The 22,658-nt window shown below is 39.3% G+C and overlaps 1 protein-coding gene across 6 annotated transcripts in view; it reads left to right on the top strand.

Annotated features, from left to right (window-relative positions):
* CNTNAP4 (contactin associated protein family member 4) overlaps nt 1-22,658 on the top strand; it is a gene marked incomplete at both ends in the record, with an annotated part of 234,878 nt that overhangs the window by 24,592 nt on the left and 187,628 nt on the right. For all 6 annotated transcript variants that reach the window (XM_080828714.1, XM_080828715.1, XM_080828716.1 and 3 more), the window contains one exon: nt 10,401-10,511. In XM_080828714.1, coding sequence (XP_080684840.1) covers nt 10,401-10,511 — 111 coding nt within the window. The remainder of the gene's footprint in view (nt 1-10,400; nt 10,512-22,658) is intronic.

The raw sequence follows: 22,658 nt of genomic DNA, 5'->3' as shown, positions 1-22,658 counted from the left end.
TAATTCACTCAAGAATTTTTACACGAACCTATTAGAAAGAAAAAGAAAAAGGAGAAGAAAAAGTTCTGTATAATATATTACAAACCTATTTTCTTTTAAAGAAATGTCTTCATTACCACCTGACTGTAGTTGTCCTACCATGGATTTAATGTCAATTTAATCTGTGTCTTACATTCTGAAATCTATTTGAATTATTTTCAGTTTTAGACTATCTAAAGTTTCCCTGTAAGTCCTTTTTTTTTTTTTTTTAAAGATTTTATTTATTGGACTGACAGATCACAAGTAGACAGAAAGGCAGGCGGGGTGGGGGAAGCAGGCTCCCTGCTGAGCAGAGAGCCCGATGCGGGGCTCCATCCCAGGACCCTGGGATTATGACCTGAGCCGAAGGCAGAGGCTTTAACCCACTGAGCCACCCAGGTGCCCCTCCCTGTAAGTCCTTTTTAAATCAAGAGTCAGTTCTGAAATTTAGATGTGGTCGTAAAAGGAACTGCTTAAAGTTATGTGTTACAGGTCTTCAGTCTCTTCGTCACAGTGTCACATGTGGCCATTTTGTCGGGAAAAGTTCATGACGTGTGCAGGGTCTTAGAGCTCTGATACCTCTTTGCTTTGTAATTATTTGTTTTACCTTTTCAACTTTGGTTGGTTTTGTTGTTGGATTTGTAGGGCTCCTTGTCCTAAAATCTGGACTTTAAATAGTTGCTATTAAGCCTCTAAAATCAATCAGCCTCTGGCTGTGTTGTCATTAAAAGTTAACTGCCTTCCCATTAATCCATTAATCGTGCAGATTAATTGGGAAAGCGGTTCAAACCAAGGCTCTAACTTGGGACACGTAAGCCAGTGTTTGCCTCCAAGTGAAAGCTTATCCCATTAACATCACAGCATGTTAAACAATTATATATATAATTCACACATGGCGTCTATAGGACGAAATGTATATATGGCGTCTATAGGAGAAAATTTATAGAAACCGAGAGGCTGCTGCAATAATAAATTCTTGACAATGAGAAAATCACCCCGTGAGTCTGACCACTTCTAGAAAAAATACCGATACTTACTTGTTTTAAATTGCAGCAATATGTTGTTCTTAGATTTAAGCCCCTGATGGACAAAGTTAGAAGCTCATGTTTGTCTTACTTCATATACCTAAAGCTAGTATCCTCAAGTGAGTGTTAATTTTCATGCCGAGGTCAAATTTAATACTCAAAGAAGCTAAAGAATTTAGCAGTGGTGCACACTCAGTGGTATTTAATTGAGTTGAAATGTTATTTTAGATGATGAGGAGAGATGAAATTAGGATCGGCCTATATTTTGTCACCTGCGCTTCCGAAAAATTGTATTTTATTTAAGACCACTTGTATCACTATTCCTTAAAACTTCTTCTTTTTCTTCTTTTTCTTGCCAGAATGTTACTGTGTAGTAGCTGCCTCCATACATGGGTGGTTGACTTAGCTGTGGAGGGAAGAAGGGGGGTTGTATGGAACACTAACCACTTTTCAATCTTTAAACCAGCCTGATGAAGCCATAGGAAAAGCAGAAAGACATTTGCAGAAGGAACAAAACTCTCCATTGGATAGGGATTAATCTGGAAGTCTGTTTTATTGGTTTCTGAGCTAGCGTGGTACTGGCTGCACTACAGGCGCCGGTTCCAACTTCAGTTCCAGAGACAACCTGGAGCTGATGCATGTAGTTTTTATATCAGGAGGCTGATGATGCTTTTCAGACATACCTGGGTCTTCTGGGAGTTCTTAGGATGAACTTCTGGGGCTTTTCTTTGATGTGCTGAGCGAATGCCCGAGATGATTACAACTGTGCAGATGAGCCTACAGAGTTGGGAAGAACTCATTATCATGGCAGTAAAGGAAGACCCTGAGAAGAGACAAAGGCTAGTGGTTCTGAGTTCACTATCGCAAGAGAGTGAGCCATCATCACTTGTGTTGTGCAGAGACTCAGAGGCAGGCATGGTGGAGGGAAAGCTTTATACCTGAAGGTATGCTCGGGTTGGAGGCTGCTGACATGAGGAAGCAGAAAGCAGGCTGAGCAGAAGCAGGACATCCTATGTGATGGATGAAGTGTGTGTATTCAGTTCCTTCTATATTTGGTAGAGATTTAGAAATCTCTACTAAATACATTTATCCAGTACTGAGTTGAAAGCAGAGGTAAAAATTAACAAAACTGCAACTTATTAGCCAAGTCCTGGCTGTTTGGGGCCAGTTGCTACAGGGGTTATTATTTGGCTTTTTGGGCTTGTTGCTGTAGATAGTAGCTTGGCTTCCTGGGCTGGTTGCTGTAGGTTATAGGTCAGAGTTGTGTTTTTGTATATCATCTGGCCATTGCCCATTTGTACACCTGTTCTCTAGTCGGGCAAGAGTCAGAGGCGCCTGAGGGACTGGGTCCTGTGCCATGCCAGGGTGGGGAGATGGGACTACTCCTGGAATCTTGAAACTAGGCCTTGAACATTTTGTAGAACTAACTTAGACTGGGCTTATGGTAAAAGAACAATATTGTTGTTTAATTTTTTGGATGAGGTCTTGGCTTGTACACAGTATTTTTGATATAGGCTAGCACAATTCCATAATTTCTTAGATTAATTGATGATTCTTAATTTCAACTGAATGACGATTTCAATAATATAGATTAGAATAAGACATTTTGTTCAAGGAAGTGGATTTCTTGAAGAGAAGGCCATTCCTTAATCCTGATTCTGTCAGTGGAATATTTGGACTAGGTCTTTCTGAGAAGATTGAGATTCTGTTGTTTCTAAAGCTCCTTGCCTAAGATCTCAACCCTGCCTCTAGTTGTATGGGAATTTTAAAATATTTTAAGTATGGGGAGTACCTGGGTGGCTCAGCTGGTTAAGTGTCTGACTCTTTTTTTTTTTTTTTTAAAGACTTTATTTATTTATTTGACAGAGATCACAAGTAGGCAGAGAGGCAGGCAGAGAGAGAGGAGAAAGCAGGCTCCCCACGGAGCAGAGAGCCCGATGCAGGACTTGATCCCAGGACCCTGGGATCATGACCTGAGCCGAAGGCAGAGGCTTTAACCCACTGAGCCACCCAGGCACCCCATGTGCCTGACTCTTGATCTCCACTCAGGTCTTGATCTCAGAGTTGTGAATTCAAGTCCCACTTTGGTTAAAAAAAAAAAATGAAGTATGTTTGCTCTCTATCCTATCCTGTCCCATTATATCCTACCCTATTCAATCCAGTCCTATCCTTCTCCAATGTATAGTCCTCTGGGAAACATGATTTATTAGCAGACATGCAGTGATTTTGGCAGGACTTCCAAATAATAGAGAAGGTTGTTTTACTCAGTGACAGCTTAGCTAAATGCTACTGCAAATCAGCCCTGTGTTTTGGTCAGGTATATATTAGATTACCAATACTTGTTTCAATAGTGTACTCACTCAGAATAGGAGTTCTGTATCCTTGGGTAAATTATTTAACCATGGTATACCTTTTTCTTCCATTGTCCAATGGAGTTAATACTATCAAGTAATACAGACTATTTGTCAGGATCAAATGAGTTAATACATGTGAAGCACTGAGAACATAAGCAGCTAATAACCTATACCTATTATCTTAGTACAGGTAGTATTACACAGAGATTAAGAAAATTGAATTACTTTTATTAAAAACTGAACAGCTTTTACTTACTTATGAGAATTACGCATTAAAGCCCTTAGTAAAATAAAATTAAATTACTTTCAATCGAGGTATATTAAAATACTTCCACTGTAGCTTGCATCTTTATTTGTAAGAGGCTATTGAGTTTTTTTATATACACAATTTGCCAGAGATCTAATTTATCATTGTCTTTTAATGACAATGGTAAGTTTTTCTCTCATGTGAAGAATAAATGGTGACTTTTCTGAGATATTGACCTGAAAGCTGTAGGTTTGTGTATCTTTGTGTGTGTGTGTGTGTGTGTATGTGAAAATGTCTCAATATGAATTAGGTTAATATGGATATTCTAACAGAATTCATTAAAATTATCTTCTACATGTAATCAGGGTATAGAAATTTTTTTTGTACAAAATAGATTAAAAACTCTAGTTTCACATTTCTGAGTGTATCAAGGCTAATGTGGAAATTCTAATATGACTTTCAGAAAGGTTGAATAAAAAGCAACAATTTTGGAAAAACACAGAGTAGTAAGAGTCATGTCCATTTCTTCCTCTAATAGAAAAAGACATTAATTAACCAAACATGTCCTACTATGGTTTTGAATAGTACAAGCCTTCCCCCCTTAATGACTGTATTTTTTTTTAAAGATTTTATTTATTTATTTGACAGACAGAGATCACAAGTAGGCAGAGAGGCAGGCAGAGAGAGAGGGAGAAGCAGGCTTCCCACTGAGCAGAGAGCCCGATGCGGGACTTGATCCCAGGACCCTGGGATCATGACCTGAGCCGAAGGCAGAAGCCTTAACCCACTGAGCCAACCAGGCACCCAATGACTGTATTTTTAAATTTCATTAGCCGCTGGACTCTTAATGAGCTCCTTGCCCCTTTGACCTAGATGTACCGCCCCACCTGATCCCTCCGATCATAGAGACGTCAGGCTGTACTCGGTCCACATCAGGTTCCTCCAGGGAGTTGGGGCAGTGCAGTTGGCTACTCACCTGCGGCCACTGAGCTGGGTGAGGGGTGGGATGGAGTGGGAGCTGAGTCCCCAGCATGTTCTGCGGGCAGCCCAAAGCCTGGGTGGAGGTTGTGATGACTCCTGTTCTGCCCTCTAGCCCCTAGGAGGAAAGTGGATGCAGGCCAGAACTCTTGCTGGGAGGTAGACAGCCCAGTCTGTCCCACGTGCGGGTGGTGAGGGGTGCAAAGAGCAGCCCCGGGGCCAGGGAGGCCTCAGTCTCCCTGGGCCTATCCTAACAGGTAGGGAGGGCAGCGAAACAGTTCCGTCCTGCTCCTGTCATTTGGAAGCCTTCCTTCTCAATCTGTCAAAAGACAGATCGAGAGGAGTTGGGGGCTAGGACCTCCACACCAAGGCAAAGCAAGGGCTGTAGAGAAAAAGAACGGGCAGCACATATGCCAATGATGGGCCAGAAGCAGAGGTGAGCGGCCTGCAGCCCTGGGGGAGAAGTGGGCTGGGGTAAGAGCCCCAGCCTGGGCGGCACATCTGCTCACAGCAGCAGGAGGGGGCCGCAGAGGTCGAAGGTATGGTCCCAAACTGCCCCCTCCACCGTTAGCACAGGTGCTCCCTGCTTGATGACTTGTGCGGTGGGCAGTCCTTCGGAGACTTGCAGGGTCGGTGTGAAGGCCCAGTACTGTACACTGTATATTTATGTTTGCAAATGTGTACATTATATATGTAATACCTGTGTTGTATGTATAATATATAATATGTGTATATATTTATAATAATATGATGGTATATAATATGTATAACCTATAGCATATTCAGGCATGTAAATACATGTGTACTAATGCATATATAACTTTAAATCTACAAAATATTTACACATATAAATACATATTTTTATACATTTATATATACATATAATGTATAAACCATATAATGTAATGTATATTTCTGGTTTGTGTGAATTCATGTTTATGGATATGTATACATGTATGTATTCTTTTTTTAATAACACATTTATATGTATATGTGTTCATATAAAATATATTCATATATATTTATGAGGCTAGCATACAGTAAGTGAATGCCATCACTTATAATTTAATAGCCAACTTAGCATTTATACAGCCTTTATACACATTATAAATGTGCATGTATACATTGTGATATATGTATATGTATGTACATATATGTATTAAATTATCTATATATTATACACACATACCTATTATACACACATATATATAAGTACACATTTGTGCATATACAAATATACTATGTGCATACTGTAATACATACATACTATTATGTGCATAAAATAAATGTACATATATATACATCTCTGATGAAGGGACCAGGGTGGTAATGATCTGACATAGTATTTTGTTTAAAAATAATACAATTATGTTTTTGAACTGACTTAGTATGTTATTTCAGATTTAAATGCTCCTTGCTTAAATACTTAACATATTTATGCACTCTGAACAATGATGATATGCTCTCTGAGAAGCTATAAATTATTAATCATGAAAATTTGAGGAAGCCGAGAGTTCTAGATGAGAGATTAGTCCAGAGAAGACTAGTTCACTGGGTTGCCTTTCTAGAGTCTAAGATAGGATTTCTCAGCTATTGCACTATTGGCATTTGGGATTGGATAATTCTTTGTTGTGGAGGGTTGCCCTGTGCACTATAGGATGATAGCAGCACCCCTGGCCTCCACCCACTAGATTCTAGAATTTCCCCAATCTGTGATGACGAGAGTGTCTCCAGATGTTGCTAACTGTCCCCTGGGGTGTTAAGTCACCTTCAGTTGTGGTTCACAGCTTTGCAAGTCTAGAACGTGTATCTCACTGCATTTACTGGCGTAATCAGAGAAAACTTGTTTTCTAGAATTCAGTTCACAGGAGACTGATGTTTAATCCATAATTCCATTTTCCTAAGGTCTAGAGGGAACTATTCCTTTTACTCCAGACTTGTTATTGCCGTCTGAAACCTCCCTCCCTTGTTTCAAGACTGTTGAAGATCAATAGTTTTATAGTTTATTTATTATTTTATAGTTTTTTGGTAATAAGTTGCTTGGCACATCTGGAATAAGAGTAATATGACTTCTTTTTTTTTTTTTTAAAGATTTTATTTATTTATTTATTTGACAGATCATAAGTAAGCAGAGAGGCAGGCAGAGAGAGAGGGGGAAGCAGGCTCCGTGCTGAGCAGAGAGCCCCATGCAGGGCTTGATATCAGGACACTGAGATCATGATCTGAGCCAAAGGCAGAGGCTTAACCCACTGAGCCACCCAGGCGCCCCAGTAATACGACTTCTTGAGAGACAGTTGTTTATGTCATAATGGTATCTGATGAAATTCCTATATTCCAAATCTAAAGAAATAGTAGTTGGAGTTACGTCATTCTTACATCCTGGATTCTAGGCCCCAGCTAACTTTTTAGACATCGTGGTTCCACTACAGTGAGACAAGCAAATTAACCGAAGTCTGTATGTCAGTTACCTCATCTGTAAGTAATATTGGTATCTCAAAGAGGAGAGAGAGTGATAGAGATTAATAACTTTGTGAAATTGTTAAGTTCTTAGCACAGAATATTCACTGAATGTCTCTTATTATTAGTTTTATGCAAGAATAACTTTAGAATATTTTATTGCTAAATAAACACACAGTAGTTCATGGGCGAAATATGTATGCTCGTGGTAAAACATAATAAGGTCATGTAGTCACCACTCAGACCAATAACTGGAACTTTACCAAACACCAGAAGCCTCCCTGACCCATTTCCCATATCCCATGTCTTTTCCCCCATAAATGAAATCACACCCATTCTCTTATTTTAATGCCACCATAAGCTAAAAATAGAACAGTATTGATTCTCAGTTTATAATGGCAAAAACAAATGAGCAGTAAATATATGCCCTCAAGAGTGATTGCACTGGAGAGGCATTTTACATCTGAAACATCGATTTGAATCTGCATAATTGATTGTGAATTGCAGTTAAACACCCTTTTTTGGTCACACTTACACCTGAATACCAATAATGATTCAAAAATGACTGTACTTGTAAATACACACCGGCACATGCCCTCTCCCCATAGAGATAATGCACTTGTTTGCACGTGCAGACGCACACATGGCCCTTTCCACAGTGCTCTAAAGTGTTTTGGTAAGTTGCTCATGGTTGGGCATAATCAGAACTCCCTCTGTCACCCCATGGATTATGTGTCTCTTTATGTCTGCCCTCCTTAATACTTGAATTACCACCAGATGGACAGAGTCAGTACTTAGGCCAATCAGTAGACATGCAGGGACTTGTGGGCCAGTTACCAAGTCTGTCCTAAGAGTTAGCTGAAGAACTTCAGGTGTGCAGGAAGAAAAAGTGGACTCTAAATGAAAATGAGATGGTCTTAAAAAGTGAAATGCTATCTCAGGCAAATTCTTCTGAAAGGCATGCCGATGTTAAGCTGGCATTCCTTATCTCTTATACTCTAGACATTTAGCTTTAAAGAAAAACATTTCAAATAGCGGGACTGCAAAAATATTGTAGTTTGAATACTAAAGCAATGAAACTACTAATGACTTTAAAAATAACTGTTCAGGCAGAATAAGCTTTATAAAATTTCAGATGAATCTAGATAATTCCTAGATTAATTTAAATGAAATTGCTTACTGTTAATTTAAAAATTGGGACAATAACCTTGCATGTTTTTTAATTACCAATTATGTTAAATTCTAAATATGAAAGAAGTGTTTTTTCTGATTAGAGTAAAAAATGGCAACAACTTAATAATTGTATAAAATAAAAGACAAATATATAAATATTGAATATATTGAAGAACTAACTGAATAAAATAAGCATATATGGATATTGTGGTCACCGTGAGATTATTCTTATCCCTTCCCTCTTTCTTTGTGCCTTATTTTTAATTTTGTATGTGGTACACATAAAAGCATAGATGATAGGGGCGCCTGTGTGGCTCAGTGGGTTAAAGCCTCTGCCTTCAGCTTAGGTCATGATCCCAGGGTCCTGGGATCGAGTTCCGCATCGGGCTCTCTGCTCAGCGGGGAGCCTACTTGCCCCTCTCTCTCTGCCTGCCTCGCTGCCTGCTTGTGATCTCTCTCTCTCTCTGTGTCAAATAAATAAATAAAATCCTAAAAAAAAGCATAGATGATAGACAGATGTATGCTTTCATATATATCCTTATGTGCATGTTGATATGTACATACATGTATATACACACAGTATAGACACATTACCTTCCTCCAGAAGTAACCACTATCCTGAATTTTATGCTTTTCATTTCTTTGTTTTTTTAAATAGTTTTTTTAAAATTCACATGTATTCCACAACATATTGCTTAGCTTTGCTTATTTTTAAGATACTCAAAACAAATGTCTTATATGGTCTCTTATAATTTGATTTTTTTCACTAAAAATTTTATGTCTAAAGATTCAACCATATCTTAGGTGTGCATTAGTGTGTTTCCTTTGTACCGATGCAGATTACTCCACTGTGACGAGTACTACAATTCATTGATCTGTTTTTGGTCATTGGGTGTTTGAGTTGTGAACAGTTCTTTCCTAATATAAACAGTGTTTCTGGAAACCGCATGTCTCCTGGTGCACAATGCGAGAGTTTCTCTAGGTCAGTGTTTCCCAACTTTTCTCTTCTCATGGGACAGAGAAAATACTAGTACTTGTATCACATCCTTGGGTTAGAGAGGCAAACTCCTGGAGACCAGCAGTTCGTCCTAGGGATACTCTGCCCGGGATGGCATATGTATCAGGGGAATTGGAGGAGCGTCAGGGTATGGAAAGTTCAAATGCACAAGCTAATGACAAATGGTTTTTTAAAGTAGGTGCTCAAGTGTACACTCCCACTAGCAGCCTGTTGGAGCTCCTCTTGGCCCACATTCTGCAGATGATCTGGTGTTGTCAAAATTCTCAAATCTTGAGAATATACTGTCTGTAAAATAGTATCTAACTGTAGTCTTGATTTACACTTCTTTTTACTGATGAGTTAGATCATCAGTTTATATAGGTTCTGTTCTGTGAGCTCTCTGCTCTTTCCTTGTGCTATTTTTCCAAGTGTGTTTTCTAACTGATTTAAAGGTAGTTTTTCTTTCTCTATCTCTCCCTTTTTTAAAAAAGATTTATTTATTTTAGAGAGAGAAAGTGTGTGTGTGTGAGTTGGGGGTCAGGAGAGGGAAAGAATCTTCAAGCAGAGTCCCTGCTGAGCATGGAGCCTGACCCAGGGCTTGATCTCATAACCCATGAGACCATGACCTGAGCTGAAACCAAGACTCAGACGCTCAACCAACTGAGCCACCCAGGCAACCCCATTTTTCTTTATTTTATTTTATTTTCCTTAATTTGGGATACTAATCATATGCTGTTTTGCACGTACTTTTCACAGGTGATGTTTCTCTTTATGTGTCTTTTGGCAACCATAATTTCTTAATTTTAATATAGTTTAATTTATAAACCTTTCCTTATATACATTTTTTAGAAATTCAGCATGCTGACTAGGTATTTTTGTTTCTTGCTTTTGGTAAACCTTTTTTCTACCTCAAGATATTATAATTTCTGTGGAAATTTTTCTTCCCTATTTTCATATTCTCTTGTCTTTAAATTCTTTTTTCTTTTCTTACTGATTAAGACCTCTAATGGAAAATTGCATATAAGCAGTGGGCATGTTGTTCAAGATCCTGGTATTGTTTTGTTTTGTTTTGTTTTGTTTGTTTGACCTGTTGGGTCCAAGAAAGCTGTCAGCACTGCACTAACCTGAATGTGGATTTTCCCTTTTGGCAGATGATTGTGATGAGCCTCTGGTGTCTACCTTGTCTCAGGCATCATTCAGCAGTTCGTCCGAACTTTCTAGCAGTCATGGTGCTGGATTTGCAAGACTAAATCGAAGAGATGGTAAGTCTGCTTTTTTCCTTCTGATTGGCTCATGATGAATCTCATTAATTTTCCATTCTCTTATAATAAAATCATTACAAGTGATATATTGTGAAAGGACGTTCATTTCTCAATCAGCAAATGGCTGGAACTCATGGGACATATAGGGCCTGTAGGACTGGTTCTGGAACGGCCAAGGGTCACATCCTGTTTTAAAATCCTGTATCATCATTTCAGCACCAGAAGAACTGAATTCCTTCAGTATGGTGAGCTTCATATATCTCTTATAAAATAAACCTTTCCACAACAATATACAATCATTATGTATATAGTAGCCATGAAAATTTAATTGACCCTCTATTTCGAGTTAAATAGGAAGCTCGCAAGAAGAGGTAATTTTCAAAGATGCTGGTTATTTAAAAATAAGAGTCCCACAGTTTGTTTCATTCTCAATATAGGTGACACGATTTTCTCTCCTGTGGAGGAAAGAGAACTTAATAAGTTTCGTGCTCCTGTAGGAATACTCAGTTAGTACTGTTGACAATCTCTTAGGTAGGTTGTGTTTGATTGCTTGACTATGTTTAAAGGAAGGTGCGGATAATTAAAAGGTAACTTGCTATTGAAGTAAGAGAGAATTTCAAAACTCTGCACACTTAGAGACAGCATCATCGTGGCCCCTTTCCATAATACGCTAAGGCAAAAGCCATCTGCACTTACAGTCTATGGAAGGAGGCTTGGCAATCCTAACACAGAAAACATTTTTAGCAACCATGAAAAAATAGACACCGACATCATATATTATTGAAACCGTGATTTGCTCATTTATTATCCCCTTCTCGCATGCCATATGTCAGCCACTTCTCATTTTTCTCCTTGGTGTTATCCTTGGTGCTGTTGTAATGCTTGAGCACAATGAACATTGGACATAACAAATGGATCATACGTGTGTCTGTCTGTCTGTCTGTGTTTTGCCATCTGGTACACGTGATAAATATCTAATACTTTAGCATGACTTTAAATTTAAGTTTATTTTAAAATGATATCTCCTCTTATTTGAGACAATCACTTATGTGTGTTTCTGGGTGTGAAAGCATCAGTGGGAGAGCAAACACGGAGATTCTTGTATCAAATGGGGAATTTGAAGAGCTTTGAATACATTTGCGTAGACCCTGCTTGTCTGTTACTTTTATACGCCTTGTAGTGAGGGTTAATGGTCACACTGGACTCTCTCTCCCTATTTGCAATTCTGAATTTTTGACTAACCAAAGGCAAGTGAGCTCTCCTCGCCCCTCTGGAGACCAGTCCAGCCCCTGCCCCCACAGTTCTCCTAGCAGGAATGCTGACATGACAACACTGATCTTACAATGAACCTTCCCTCTTACAGTCCTTTTCAAAGTAAGGCAGGCTTTTTACATTTACTATAGCTCCGTTTGAATAATAAGAGCTTTCTTAGAATCTGGCCCATGGAAGGGCACAAAATTTAATTTAACTATTTATCGTTATTTTGTTTGTTGAAATTTAATAAATCACACAAAATATATATGTTATTAATTGGATCAGGTCATATTTTACATTTATTTATAGACTCATCAGAAGTCTTCATGAGTGAGACTCATTTTCATTCTTAATTCGTTTCTGTGGCTCTTGGTGAACCACAATATCAAACTTCATGAATCTCATTTGCATGTTAATGAAATGGAGAAACAAAACAGGATCATTTTAATTATCTTTTGCTGGTTGTCAACCTACTTGATTACATTTTTTCTTTTTTATTTAGTTTTTCTTTTTTCTTTCCTCTTAATTACATCAAGTGTTTACAAAGGAATGTCAGATTTTGAGTGATTTATTAAAGGCTATATATTATTTCTACTATCTACATTTCTTGTAGTTTATTTATTTATTTATTTATTTTTAAAGATTTTATTTATTTGAGAGAGAGAGTGTGTGAGAGAGAGCATGAGTGGGGGGCAGGGAATGAAAGAAGCAGGCTCCCTGCCCATCAGGGAACCTGGCACAGGACTTGATCCCAGGACCCTGAGATCATGACCCAAGCCTAAGGCAGTCGCTTAACTGACCGAGCCACCCAGGCGCCCCTCCTTGCAGTATATTTAGATCAGGCTGTGGAAGGGTGTTTCGTCAAGTCAGGAGGTCAAGTATAAATAAACCAAATCAACAAATAAAGGTCAAAGTGTCCCAGAAACACAGGTAGAGTGACCTCTCTCTTGTGGAATCTAGAAAACTTAAAGCCGAAGAAAGACAAACGAGAAACAAAGAATCAGGCTCATCCAGCTGCTGTTCTCTCTCCATGAGCTCAATGCCTCGGTTAACTGTGAACATAACGAGGCTCCGTTATTCCCGTGCTGGGAGAGGGAGACCAGGAAAAGATACTGTTGAACATAATGAGTCTACCAGGAGGGAGGAAGAAAAAATGAACCTTTCAAAGGTATAGTAATTAAATTTTACCAGTTGAATACTATTGTGGGTTGAGTTGTGTCCTCCAGAAGGATGTATTCAAGTTCTCACAGATACTTACCCAGGTGACTCTATTTGGACATAGGGTCTCCACAGTGTGATCAAGTTAGGGTCGTATGGGATTAGGTCATACTGGCTTTGGATCAGTGAGCTCCAGATCAGGCCTTCTAAAGAGAATGAGATTTGGAGACACACAGAGACAGAAGAGACCAAGAGAAGAAGGCCATGTGGAAATGGGAGATGGAGAAACGGAAGCAGAAATTGGAACGATATGGCTGCAAACCAAGATAAGTGTGTATTGCTAGTAACTGCCAGATGCTAGGAGGAGGCCGGGAAGGAGTCTTTTCTAAAGCTCCAGAAGAAGGAGCATAGACCTGCTGACACCATGATTTTGGACTTCTAGCCTCCAAAAAGAAAATAAGTTCTGTTGTTTTAAGCTGCCCAGTTTGTGATATTCAGTGTTAGCAGCCTGGGCAGCTAGTACCAGTGCCATTGAGCAAATGCCTTCTTTTTCATACTTGTTTGTACTGGGAGGATGCCTCTCAATTTGAACCTGGAAAATTTCATAGCTCAGAGAACTGTAATCCAGATGTAACGGTAAATAACACAGACAAACAAAAAGCCATCACTGCTAATACTGGCTACAAAATGGAATTCAACCCCTCTCTGCCTTTATATAATACCATATTGTTACAGTTTCAGTGTTGTTTGAATTATGATGGGCACCGAAAGTTACTGCTGTCAATGTCAAGTTCAAACAGGCTCTAGTGCACCATTTGATAGTCCAGGTGTGTTCTTAGGACAGAATATAAGGAAGCCACTTAAGTAGAACTGTTCTTCATGCTGCAGTGTAATCCAAATGACAATTTGTATTTTCATGTGCTCGGGAAACCTAGGAAATGGTTTATTGCAAACTGATATACTTGTGTGTACACGTAAAATAGTAGAGTAGTAAATAAAGTTATTATGCACAGCAAAAATAAAATACTTACAGGTATGAGTGCAAACATATATACGTACATGTGTTTATTTATATAGCAGATTGCTTCCATAACTGAAAAATATGGTAAGTTTTCTCTCATCTATTCTGTAAGATCAAAATATATCCTATTTTGCTAGAAAGTTGAATGTTTGTCTCTATTTTCCCACTGTCAGTTTTTTTTAACTGCAGCTAAACCCTTCTACTCTAAATGCTTACAGAGCAGTGTTTTCCCCATGCCTATAGAATTTGCTGTTAAAATCAAGCATCTATCTGTAGAGAAATTAGCATATTTGGTTAATTGACAGAACTCCCATTTTCAGATGTACTTCTAATGAGAATAATTATGATATTCTGTACAGGGTTATTTGGTGATTTTTACTGCCCTGAATCACTGTGCTTGTTCGCATACAACTATCATGCCTAAATTAAAACCCAAAAGAAAAATCCCCAAGGTATGCATGATGCATGTCAGTGCTGAAAAGGACAGATAAGGTGAATGTTTCCTGCTGTTAAACAGATTGCATAAAATCTTTCATAATTATCACATTTTTAAAAAGATAACATTAATGCACTTAATAACAAATGCTTTCTTTATGAGGAAAATAATAAGAAATGAATTTTACACAGAACTGGAAAGACTCAAACCTAAGGAAAGGGGAGCCTCGTTGGCACAGTGGGTGTGGGTCAGGAGTGTGCCTGAGAGGTCCCCGGGACAAGAGATGGGGTGGACAAGCTTCCTGACTGAAAAGAATACTGATTTGGTGCATTGGGGATGGCCTTTTCTTGTATGTGTTAGGGAACAAAAGATGCCAGCAATTTATTTGCTTCTGTATTCTGTTTCCCCATTAAACCCAGAATCTGATGTGCCTAAGTAAGCCCTTGGCACCTAAGTAATTACCAAATTGCAAGGGCCATACACCTTTATGCTGATTCGGGCTGTGAGTACATGACTTCTCACCAGCTCTGCCTGATTCTTCTGTCTCCTGCCCTAACTTATCTCCAGGATTAGGAGATACACAGTTCTTAACAGTGAGATGAGAGCACTTAAACCCAACTAAATCCCTGAGTAGTCAGATCCCTGAGAGTTACCCCTGTAGTCACAGAACACAAGCATCCCCAACACGCTTGAACCTTAGCTAACTTACTCTCATACTCTCCCTCACCAGTGGATCATAAAATTTTAGGTGAAAAGCAGACACTTCCGGATTAGACATATCTGAGACCAGTTCACCATTCTAGGGTTTAAATTACTGAAACCTCTTACTCATTTAAGGACAGAAAAAAAATTTAACCACTGTGATTTAATTCCCTACTTTTCTTTCTTTCTTTTCTTTTCTTTTTTTTTTTTTTTTTAAGATTTATTTATTTGAGAGAGTGGAGAGGGGAGGAGTAGAGGGAGAGGGAAGTAGAATCTTAAGCAGACTTGGGACCAGGCACAGAACCTTATGAGAGCTCCAAGTGGGGCTCAGTCCCACGACCCTGAGATCACAGCCTGAGCCAAAACCAAAAGTCGGATGGATAACCGACTGTGCCACCCAGACACCCCTTTAATTTCCTAATTTTCTGTTGGAAGAATAGCGATGGTACTGAAGTGGTATTCGCTTTATGGAAAATGATCTTGGCTCTGATATGACCATAGGAAAAGCACTGTCCCAAGAGAATGTTAAACAGTTTCAAAGCGTGTCCTGCGCGTTCACCGCAGTTTAACAAACCTCACGGGACCAAATGCATACATTATAAAGGTAATCTCGGGGAAATTTGGACTTCCATGTAACTCTGGTAGGAAGAGTTGATTTCTTCCTGACTAATTACAAAGCTAAACAGTAATTACACTTATATTTTATATGTCCATTAGTAGCTCGAAGTAAAGATAAAACGTTCTCCTATATCCTTAGTCAAAGTCTGTGAACTAGGGTCATCTGATGGTTCTATTTAAAATATTCTACTTTTTTAGCAACCGGAAATTGGTTTATGAGGTTAAAAAAGAACTTCCAAAGAGATTAACATTTTGATAAAGGTTTGGAAAATGAAGTTCTAGATCAATTTTATGGTCCGTGGTGTGTCACCTGTGCTTATAGATTATATTTTGCATGCTGGCCTTGAGAAGGTGGAATAAAAATGAGTGAAGATTTACATCTTATTTCTCCATATACCTATATCCTGTGTTCATTAAAGCAGAGGAGAGCTTGCTGTCATTTCTGTGATTAATACAGAATCACTTCCACTCTTCTATTGATTCACTTGACTTAACACCAGAGTTGATCATCCACCTGGCCGCTTGGCTCTCTCTTTACTTTGGATGTGGCCGTCCCTTCTGGGCTCCTTCCTTAAGGGTATGTTCCATTCTCTTCTCATCTCTTCTGCCAGAGTCCTGGTCTTCCCTCTATCTTCCCTTTATTGTCTTTGTCTGCCCTCTAGCACACTTCCTTCAGCTCTAAATCAATCTGATAATGTAATCCGAGTAGATGTGCCAAGTAGCCAATCCTAAGCAATTTATAGTGATAAAAAAATCTGGTTTTGGCAACACAAAAACTAGATCGTAATACTAAATGATGAGTTGCCTTAGGGAAATGAAATTTTCTCCTTTCCTATAAAAGTAGGGGGTTGAATTCAAGGATGTCTAAACTCCATGACAATATAGCCTTCTTATTTATGCTACTCTGTAAGCAATATCTTTTCTTTCTGACTTGCTCTAATAATGGAGAGTTTTTCAAAGCATGTGAGTGAGTCAAAGTGAAGGGCCTTCAATAAGAAAGTAAATAGGGTACGTTAAGGCAGATTGTTCTCCTCTGTGCCCTCAAATGAGAAGACACAGAATGGTCCTGGCTTAGAAAATGTCCTAAACTAATCCTAATCCTAAATCTAGGAATTCAAGTTACAGATATGATCCTACTGAAATTGATACAGTGCCTCAAATTTGGTCAATTAAAATACATTCATAAAATTTAAAGTTATCATTAATATAATGTACCTTTCTTTGTGTATATCTAATACTTTTCAGAGTGCCAAGGAGGAGAATTTCACATGTAAGGACAGAGATTATGGGGTCATGTGGTGTGTTAGGTGGATTCTTCCAGAAGCACACCCTGGGCCACGATGAGGTGCTGGTAGTTTATTAGGGGATGTCTACCAGGAGAATACAGTGAGGGAGGTAGGGGAGTAAGCAGAGTGAGGAAGGGAAAGAAACCAAACAATTACAAGTCAAGTCCTATACATAGCCTGATCCCCCAGGAAACTCTGGATGTTCAGATTATTCCTAAACTGTTGTCCTACCTCATGGTAAAGGAACTGAGTCTAGCAAGGTGGCTGGTCAGTTTAGGAAAGTTAATGTCTCAGGCAGCTTGGGCTGCTGTAACAAAATACCATAGAGGTCATAAGTGGTAGATATTTATTTCTAGCTGTTCTGGAGGCTGGGAAGTCTTGAGATCGAGATGGTGGCAGATTCAGTTCCCGGTGAGAGCTTGCTTTAGCTAGTAGATAGCCACCGTCTCGCGGTGTGCTCACGCAGCCTTCCCTTGATGTGTCTGTGGAGAGCGCTTCTCTCCGTCTTCCTCTTCCTAAAAGAGCACTAATCCCATCACCAGCGGCCCACTCTCAAGACCTAATCTAAACTGAAATACTTCCACAAGTTAACGCCAAATACCATCACACTGGGGGTTAAGGCTTCAACTATGAATTTTGGGGGGGGGGGGACATATTCAGTCTTTAACAGCTTCATTTCTATAAACTAGTAAACCAGCCAGAAAGTGTTAACTGCTTGAAGATATCTGATAGAAACCCAAGATAGCCAGGCCTTCCAGGGGGAAAGATCCTGGAGAGAAAGGAAATAGTGTATAGTGAGCCTGACATTTTCTGCACCAAACAAGAGCTTCAAATATATATGAAGAAAAATGGACAGAAACAATAGGAGAAACAGACAATACGAATTGAAACACAAAACGGGGCGAGGAATTTTTAACTGCTGCCTCTCTGACTCTTATTGAAGAAGTAGGCAGAAAACACTGAAAGTACAGAGGATTTTAACAGCTAAGTTAACGAATTTGACAAAATACATAAATATGTAATTTATATTTGTATAATGGGTAGGTTGTATAAAACCCTACCCCCAACAACTACAGAATACACATTCTTATCCAGTGTACCTTTGCATATTTACTTAAGCTTATTCTGGGCCATAAAAATTGTTTGAACAGATCTCAAGGGATTTAAATCCTACAGAATAAGTCCCTTGACCATAGTTGAATTAAGCTAGAAATCCATGATTAAGAAAAACTTCAAAACCTAAAAAGGTGTGGAATTTAATTAATATACTTTCCAACAAGAAATCTCAATGGAAATTAGGGGACATTTTAATTCAATGATAACCAAATACTGTAGGTCAAAACTGAGATGAAGCTTGGTCCAAGCTAGCAGCCTTCCTTGCACATATTACAAAAAAAGGGCAGGCTAAATATTAATGATCCGACCATTGCCTACTTCTTCTATTTCCTGAGAATTTCTTTAAAAAAGTGGCAGATTAAACCAAAAGTAAGCAAAAGGACAAGAAAAAAGTGCATTGATTAATGAAATAGAAAAGATGCAATACAATCAATAAGACAAAACTATAACAAGAGGATATTTCAACAAACTTTTCTGCTAATCATGATGAACATTTAAATGAACTGAAAAAATTATTGGAAAAACACAGCCTAAAAAGTTGTGCCCAAGAAATAAAATGGATAATTTAAATATCCCTCTGTCTGTTAAAGATAGTGAATCCATAATTCACACGCTCCAACGGAGAAAACTCCAGGCTAAAATGCCTTCATACGTGAATTCTCCCAGATACTTTTAAGGAAGATAAAACTCTAATCTTCCACATTCTCTTCCAGAGGACAGAAAAAAAGTCAAAATACTTCCCAGCTCATTCTATGAGGCCAGCATAACCTTGATACCAAACCCTGTCAAGGACAAACAAGAAAGGAAAATTAAAAGCCACTCGCTCTCATGAATATAAATGCAAAATACTCCAAACAAAATGTTAGCCCATATGTGTGGAGGGACTGGGACTGAGCTTCAGGGTGAGAATACGCCCTCTTGGCTGGAAAGCACAGGTGCTCTCCAAGCCGGGTGGGTCGCATCACCAAAGAAACAGTGAAAGCAGGGGCGTGGAACCTTCCAGTCTGATATCATACAGAAGAATCCCGAGCATCTTCCCTAGGAGGGGATCCTGCAGAAGTGTGAGGACAGCCGGCAGTAGAAAACCATCTTTTTTTTTTTTTTTATATCCACTCTTATTGGAGACTATGGTCATTAAAAATGTGCTGTAATCTGTTGGACACCTCTTGGGTGACATGTCCTCTCAGCCACACCTCTATCTCTAGCCAGTGAGGTAAGGAGCAAGTCCAGCTTCCAGCAGGTGTAACAGGGCCTCCTCTGGGATTGCACCACTTACCTGAAGCTTCCTGCCCATGGTTCCCTTGACGCTCCCAAGGAATCCAAGGGACATTATAATTGTGGTCGTGGAGTATGAGGAGTAGACCTGCCTATGAGGCTAATCTTGACCGACAGAGAACAACAACCACAAAAGGATGGATAAAACCTTCCCGCTTTGTCCTCAGGGTGGAAAGTTCTGAGATGCATTTCAATAAGGCTGCTCAGAAGTATTAAACTTCTATTTTATTCACACATTGTCTTTCTGATTTTGTTTCATTGTGTGTGTTGTCTTATATCTCATAGAGCTTCTTTCTCATGATTATTTTGAATTCTTTGTTAGGCAGTCTGTAGATCTTCATTTCTTTGGGGCCAGTTGCTAGAAGTTTATTAGTGTCCTTTGGTGGTGGTGTGTCTGCCTGATTTTTGTGATCTGTATAACCTTGCTTTGTTGTCTGCATTTGAAGGAGCATCATGGGACAGGTCCCTGGGCAGGCAGGATTGGTCCCAGACTGTGTCGGAGAGGGCCTGGAACTGATTCAAATGGCTGCGTCAGGGTCCACAGCTTGGACCAACGTCTGCAGGCCTGCTTTCAAGGGCATGGAAGAAAGTGTCTCCTGCCAGACTCCTGGGTGGGCAGGACTACTCAAGGACTGTGGCTAAGAGGGGCTGGAACCAAGTCACGGGGCCGTTTCACGGTCCAGTAGGGTCAAAGTAGGCAGGCCTACCTCTAGAGGCGTGAGTGGGTGTGTCTCCCTCCATGGGCTCGAGTGGGCAGGACTGCTGACGGAGTTTAGAATGGGGTGCAGGACCCCTTCAAGATCCACAGTCAGACTAAGATTTCAGGGCTGACCTCTGGGGGCAGGCTCCTGGAGGGGCAGGACTGCTTCCTGATTGAGCAGTGAGGGGCTGGCCCAGTCTCCTCATGGACAGAACTGCTGGGAGGGGCCGGAGCCCAGTTACAGAGCTGTTTCAGGATCTCCTTCCGGATGGAAACTGGAGGGCCTCCCTCCAGGGTTGCCGTCAGTTGTGTCTCCTGGTGGGACCCTGGGAGGGCAGAATTGCTTCTGGCCTGTGGCTGGGTCCCAGAGCTCCCGTGATGGCACTTTTCTGTCCATGGAGGGCTGCCAAATTATTGTTGCTATGGGTAGATATGAGCAGGAAATTTCCTACTCTGCCATCTTGCTGACATCACTTCATATATTCTGTGTCTGTCTATTGTTATCATCGTCTGTCTAATGATCTGTAATTTAAAACCTGTTCCCATAAATTATCTCATTTGATTTTTTACTATAACCCCTTTGAAGGCTCCCCTGCAGATGTAGTTCCATGAGAAAAGATGTGGAAAAATTACAGGATTTTGTAAGGCTCTCTCTTTGTTTCTTCTCAAATAGAACTTTATATCAAAGATTTTCTCCCTCAGTGGGAATTGTCAGGTCCTTAAAGGTCTAATAATTTAAGTAGAAAGCTAGCCCCAAATCCTGTTTAAGTGATTTGAGGATTGTTATTTTTCTCTTATCTTTTCTACCCTTTAAAAAAAAGTTGACATGTAATGAATATTAACAATAGAAAATAAAAGGGACACATGTAAGATGGACTATATAATTGGCCATATAAAATGTAACTGATTTAATAGACTATATAAAAATATCTGACCATATAAAAATGAAAAACAGGATCAGGGACTCTGTGCCAAAGTGAGAATGTTTATGTGGGTTTTTCCAAAGCCTCTTCCTTGACCTTGGCATTGTGCATGCCCTCCTAGAACGAGCTGGCCCTCTGCCAGGGCCTCAGGAGGAGGTCTGTGCAGACAATTCCCACATTTGCGCTGGAGGAGAAACATGTCTAACAATCTCCTTTCTTGTATTTTCAACGGCCTGCTGGAATTTTCCAGCTGCCTACAAGATGTGTTGTCTTTATAAAAAAGCTCAACGTATCTTAAGTTAAATATTAAAGTTAAATATAACACCTCCAGACCCACTTCTGCTTGTAATTATTTTTCTTTTCTGGTTCCTCGTGGTTGTCTTAATCACCATGGCTTAGCAGTCTTAGACTCATCTTTTAGTTCTCTCTTGATCCTTCCTTCTGAAGATGATAAGTTCTATGTGTGGATGCATGCAATCTCTCTCTGATATTTTGTTTGTTTGTTTCCATTGCTGTTACCCTACTGCGGTTTTTGGATTTCTAACCAAGGGTATTTTAATAGACCCATAACTGCTCATTCAATTTTGAGGCTTTCCTCAATAAAAATACCTTTTCAAGTGCAGTTGTGACCTTGTTTTTGCCTGTTTCAGGTTTCAGCCCCAACTTCATTGCACTTATGGATGTTTCTGAAAATGTTTTCTAAAGTCTAGCTAATATTCTGCAGCGGTTGAGCAGATAATTTGGTAGTTTTAAGGAAAGAGGAAAGAATATTCATAAACTTTTTCAGATTAAATAGTAAGATCATCTGTGAATTGTCTGCCATTTACCAACAGAGTGTAGCTTCTCTTAACTAACCCATCTTTGTTTAATTTGTGGGCTCTTGCTTATATTTGTTCTACAAATCTAATTATTTAATCTAATAAGCCTAATAAATACTGCATGGCATTAATTCTATGAGTAGCACAAACCCATAAAGGGCTCACCGATGCGTAAAAGTATAAATGGAATAAAAAAGTGAGAAATAGAAATTTGAACAATACCCTAACTATAAGGAATGGCCATGATTTTGACACAAAGAACAAAACACACAAGCTGGGATAGATATGTGAATATTTGAGTGTGATGATTTCATACAAGCATCCAAATAAAGCAAGCACTGGATAGACGAAGCAGAGACATTGGATCTAGTAGACAAAGACTTTAAATCAACTCTCTTAAGTATCCTCAAGTAACCAAAAGAAATGAGGAGAATAATGTCTTAACAAATAGAGAATATCAATAGAGAGTTACACATTAGAACAAGAAAAAAACTAGTGCTTCTAATGTGAATGTTAAGAATTTTTTCTGTAATGGAAAAGAACAGAACTACATAGGCATCCAAGTTGGACTCCTTATAACAAACAAACAAAACAAAAACCCCAAAACCTTCTCATTATTGATACGAGGGGGAGCAAAGTAGAATAAGCTTTGAAGAATTCCTCTATCAAAAGACACCATCAAAACCTATATTTTCTAAGAGGCTCTGGATGTGGAGGAGTAGCTATTATGAGAAAATGCTGGCAGACGCCTGCTTTCTTCGATGTGAGAACTACTTTGATTTCTGAGTTTTAATCCTGCTTCTGCCTTTATAAGAGCAAAACCACTCATCGGTCTTTCCG

Source organism: Martes martes, assembly GCF_963455335.1.
Source record: "Martes martes genome assembly, chromosome: 17".
NCBI classification, from domain to species: domain Eukaryota; kingdom Metazoa; phylum Chordata; class Mammalia; order Carnivora; family Mustelidae; genus Martes; species Martes martes.
This window is presented reverse-complemented; position numbering and strand designations above follow the sequence as displayed.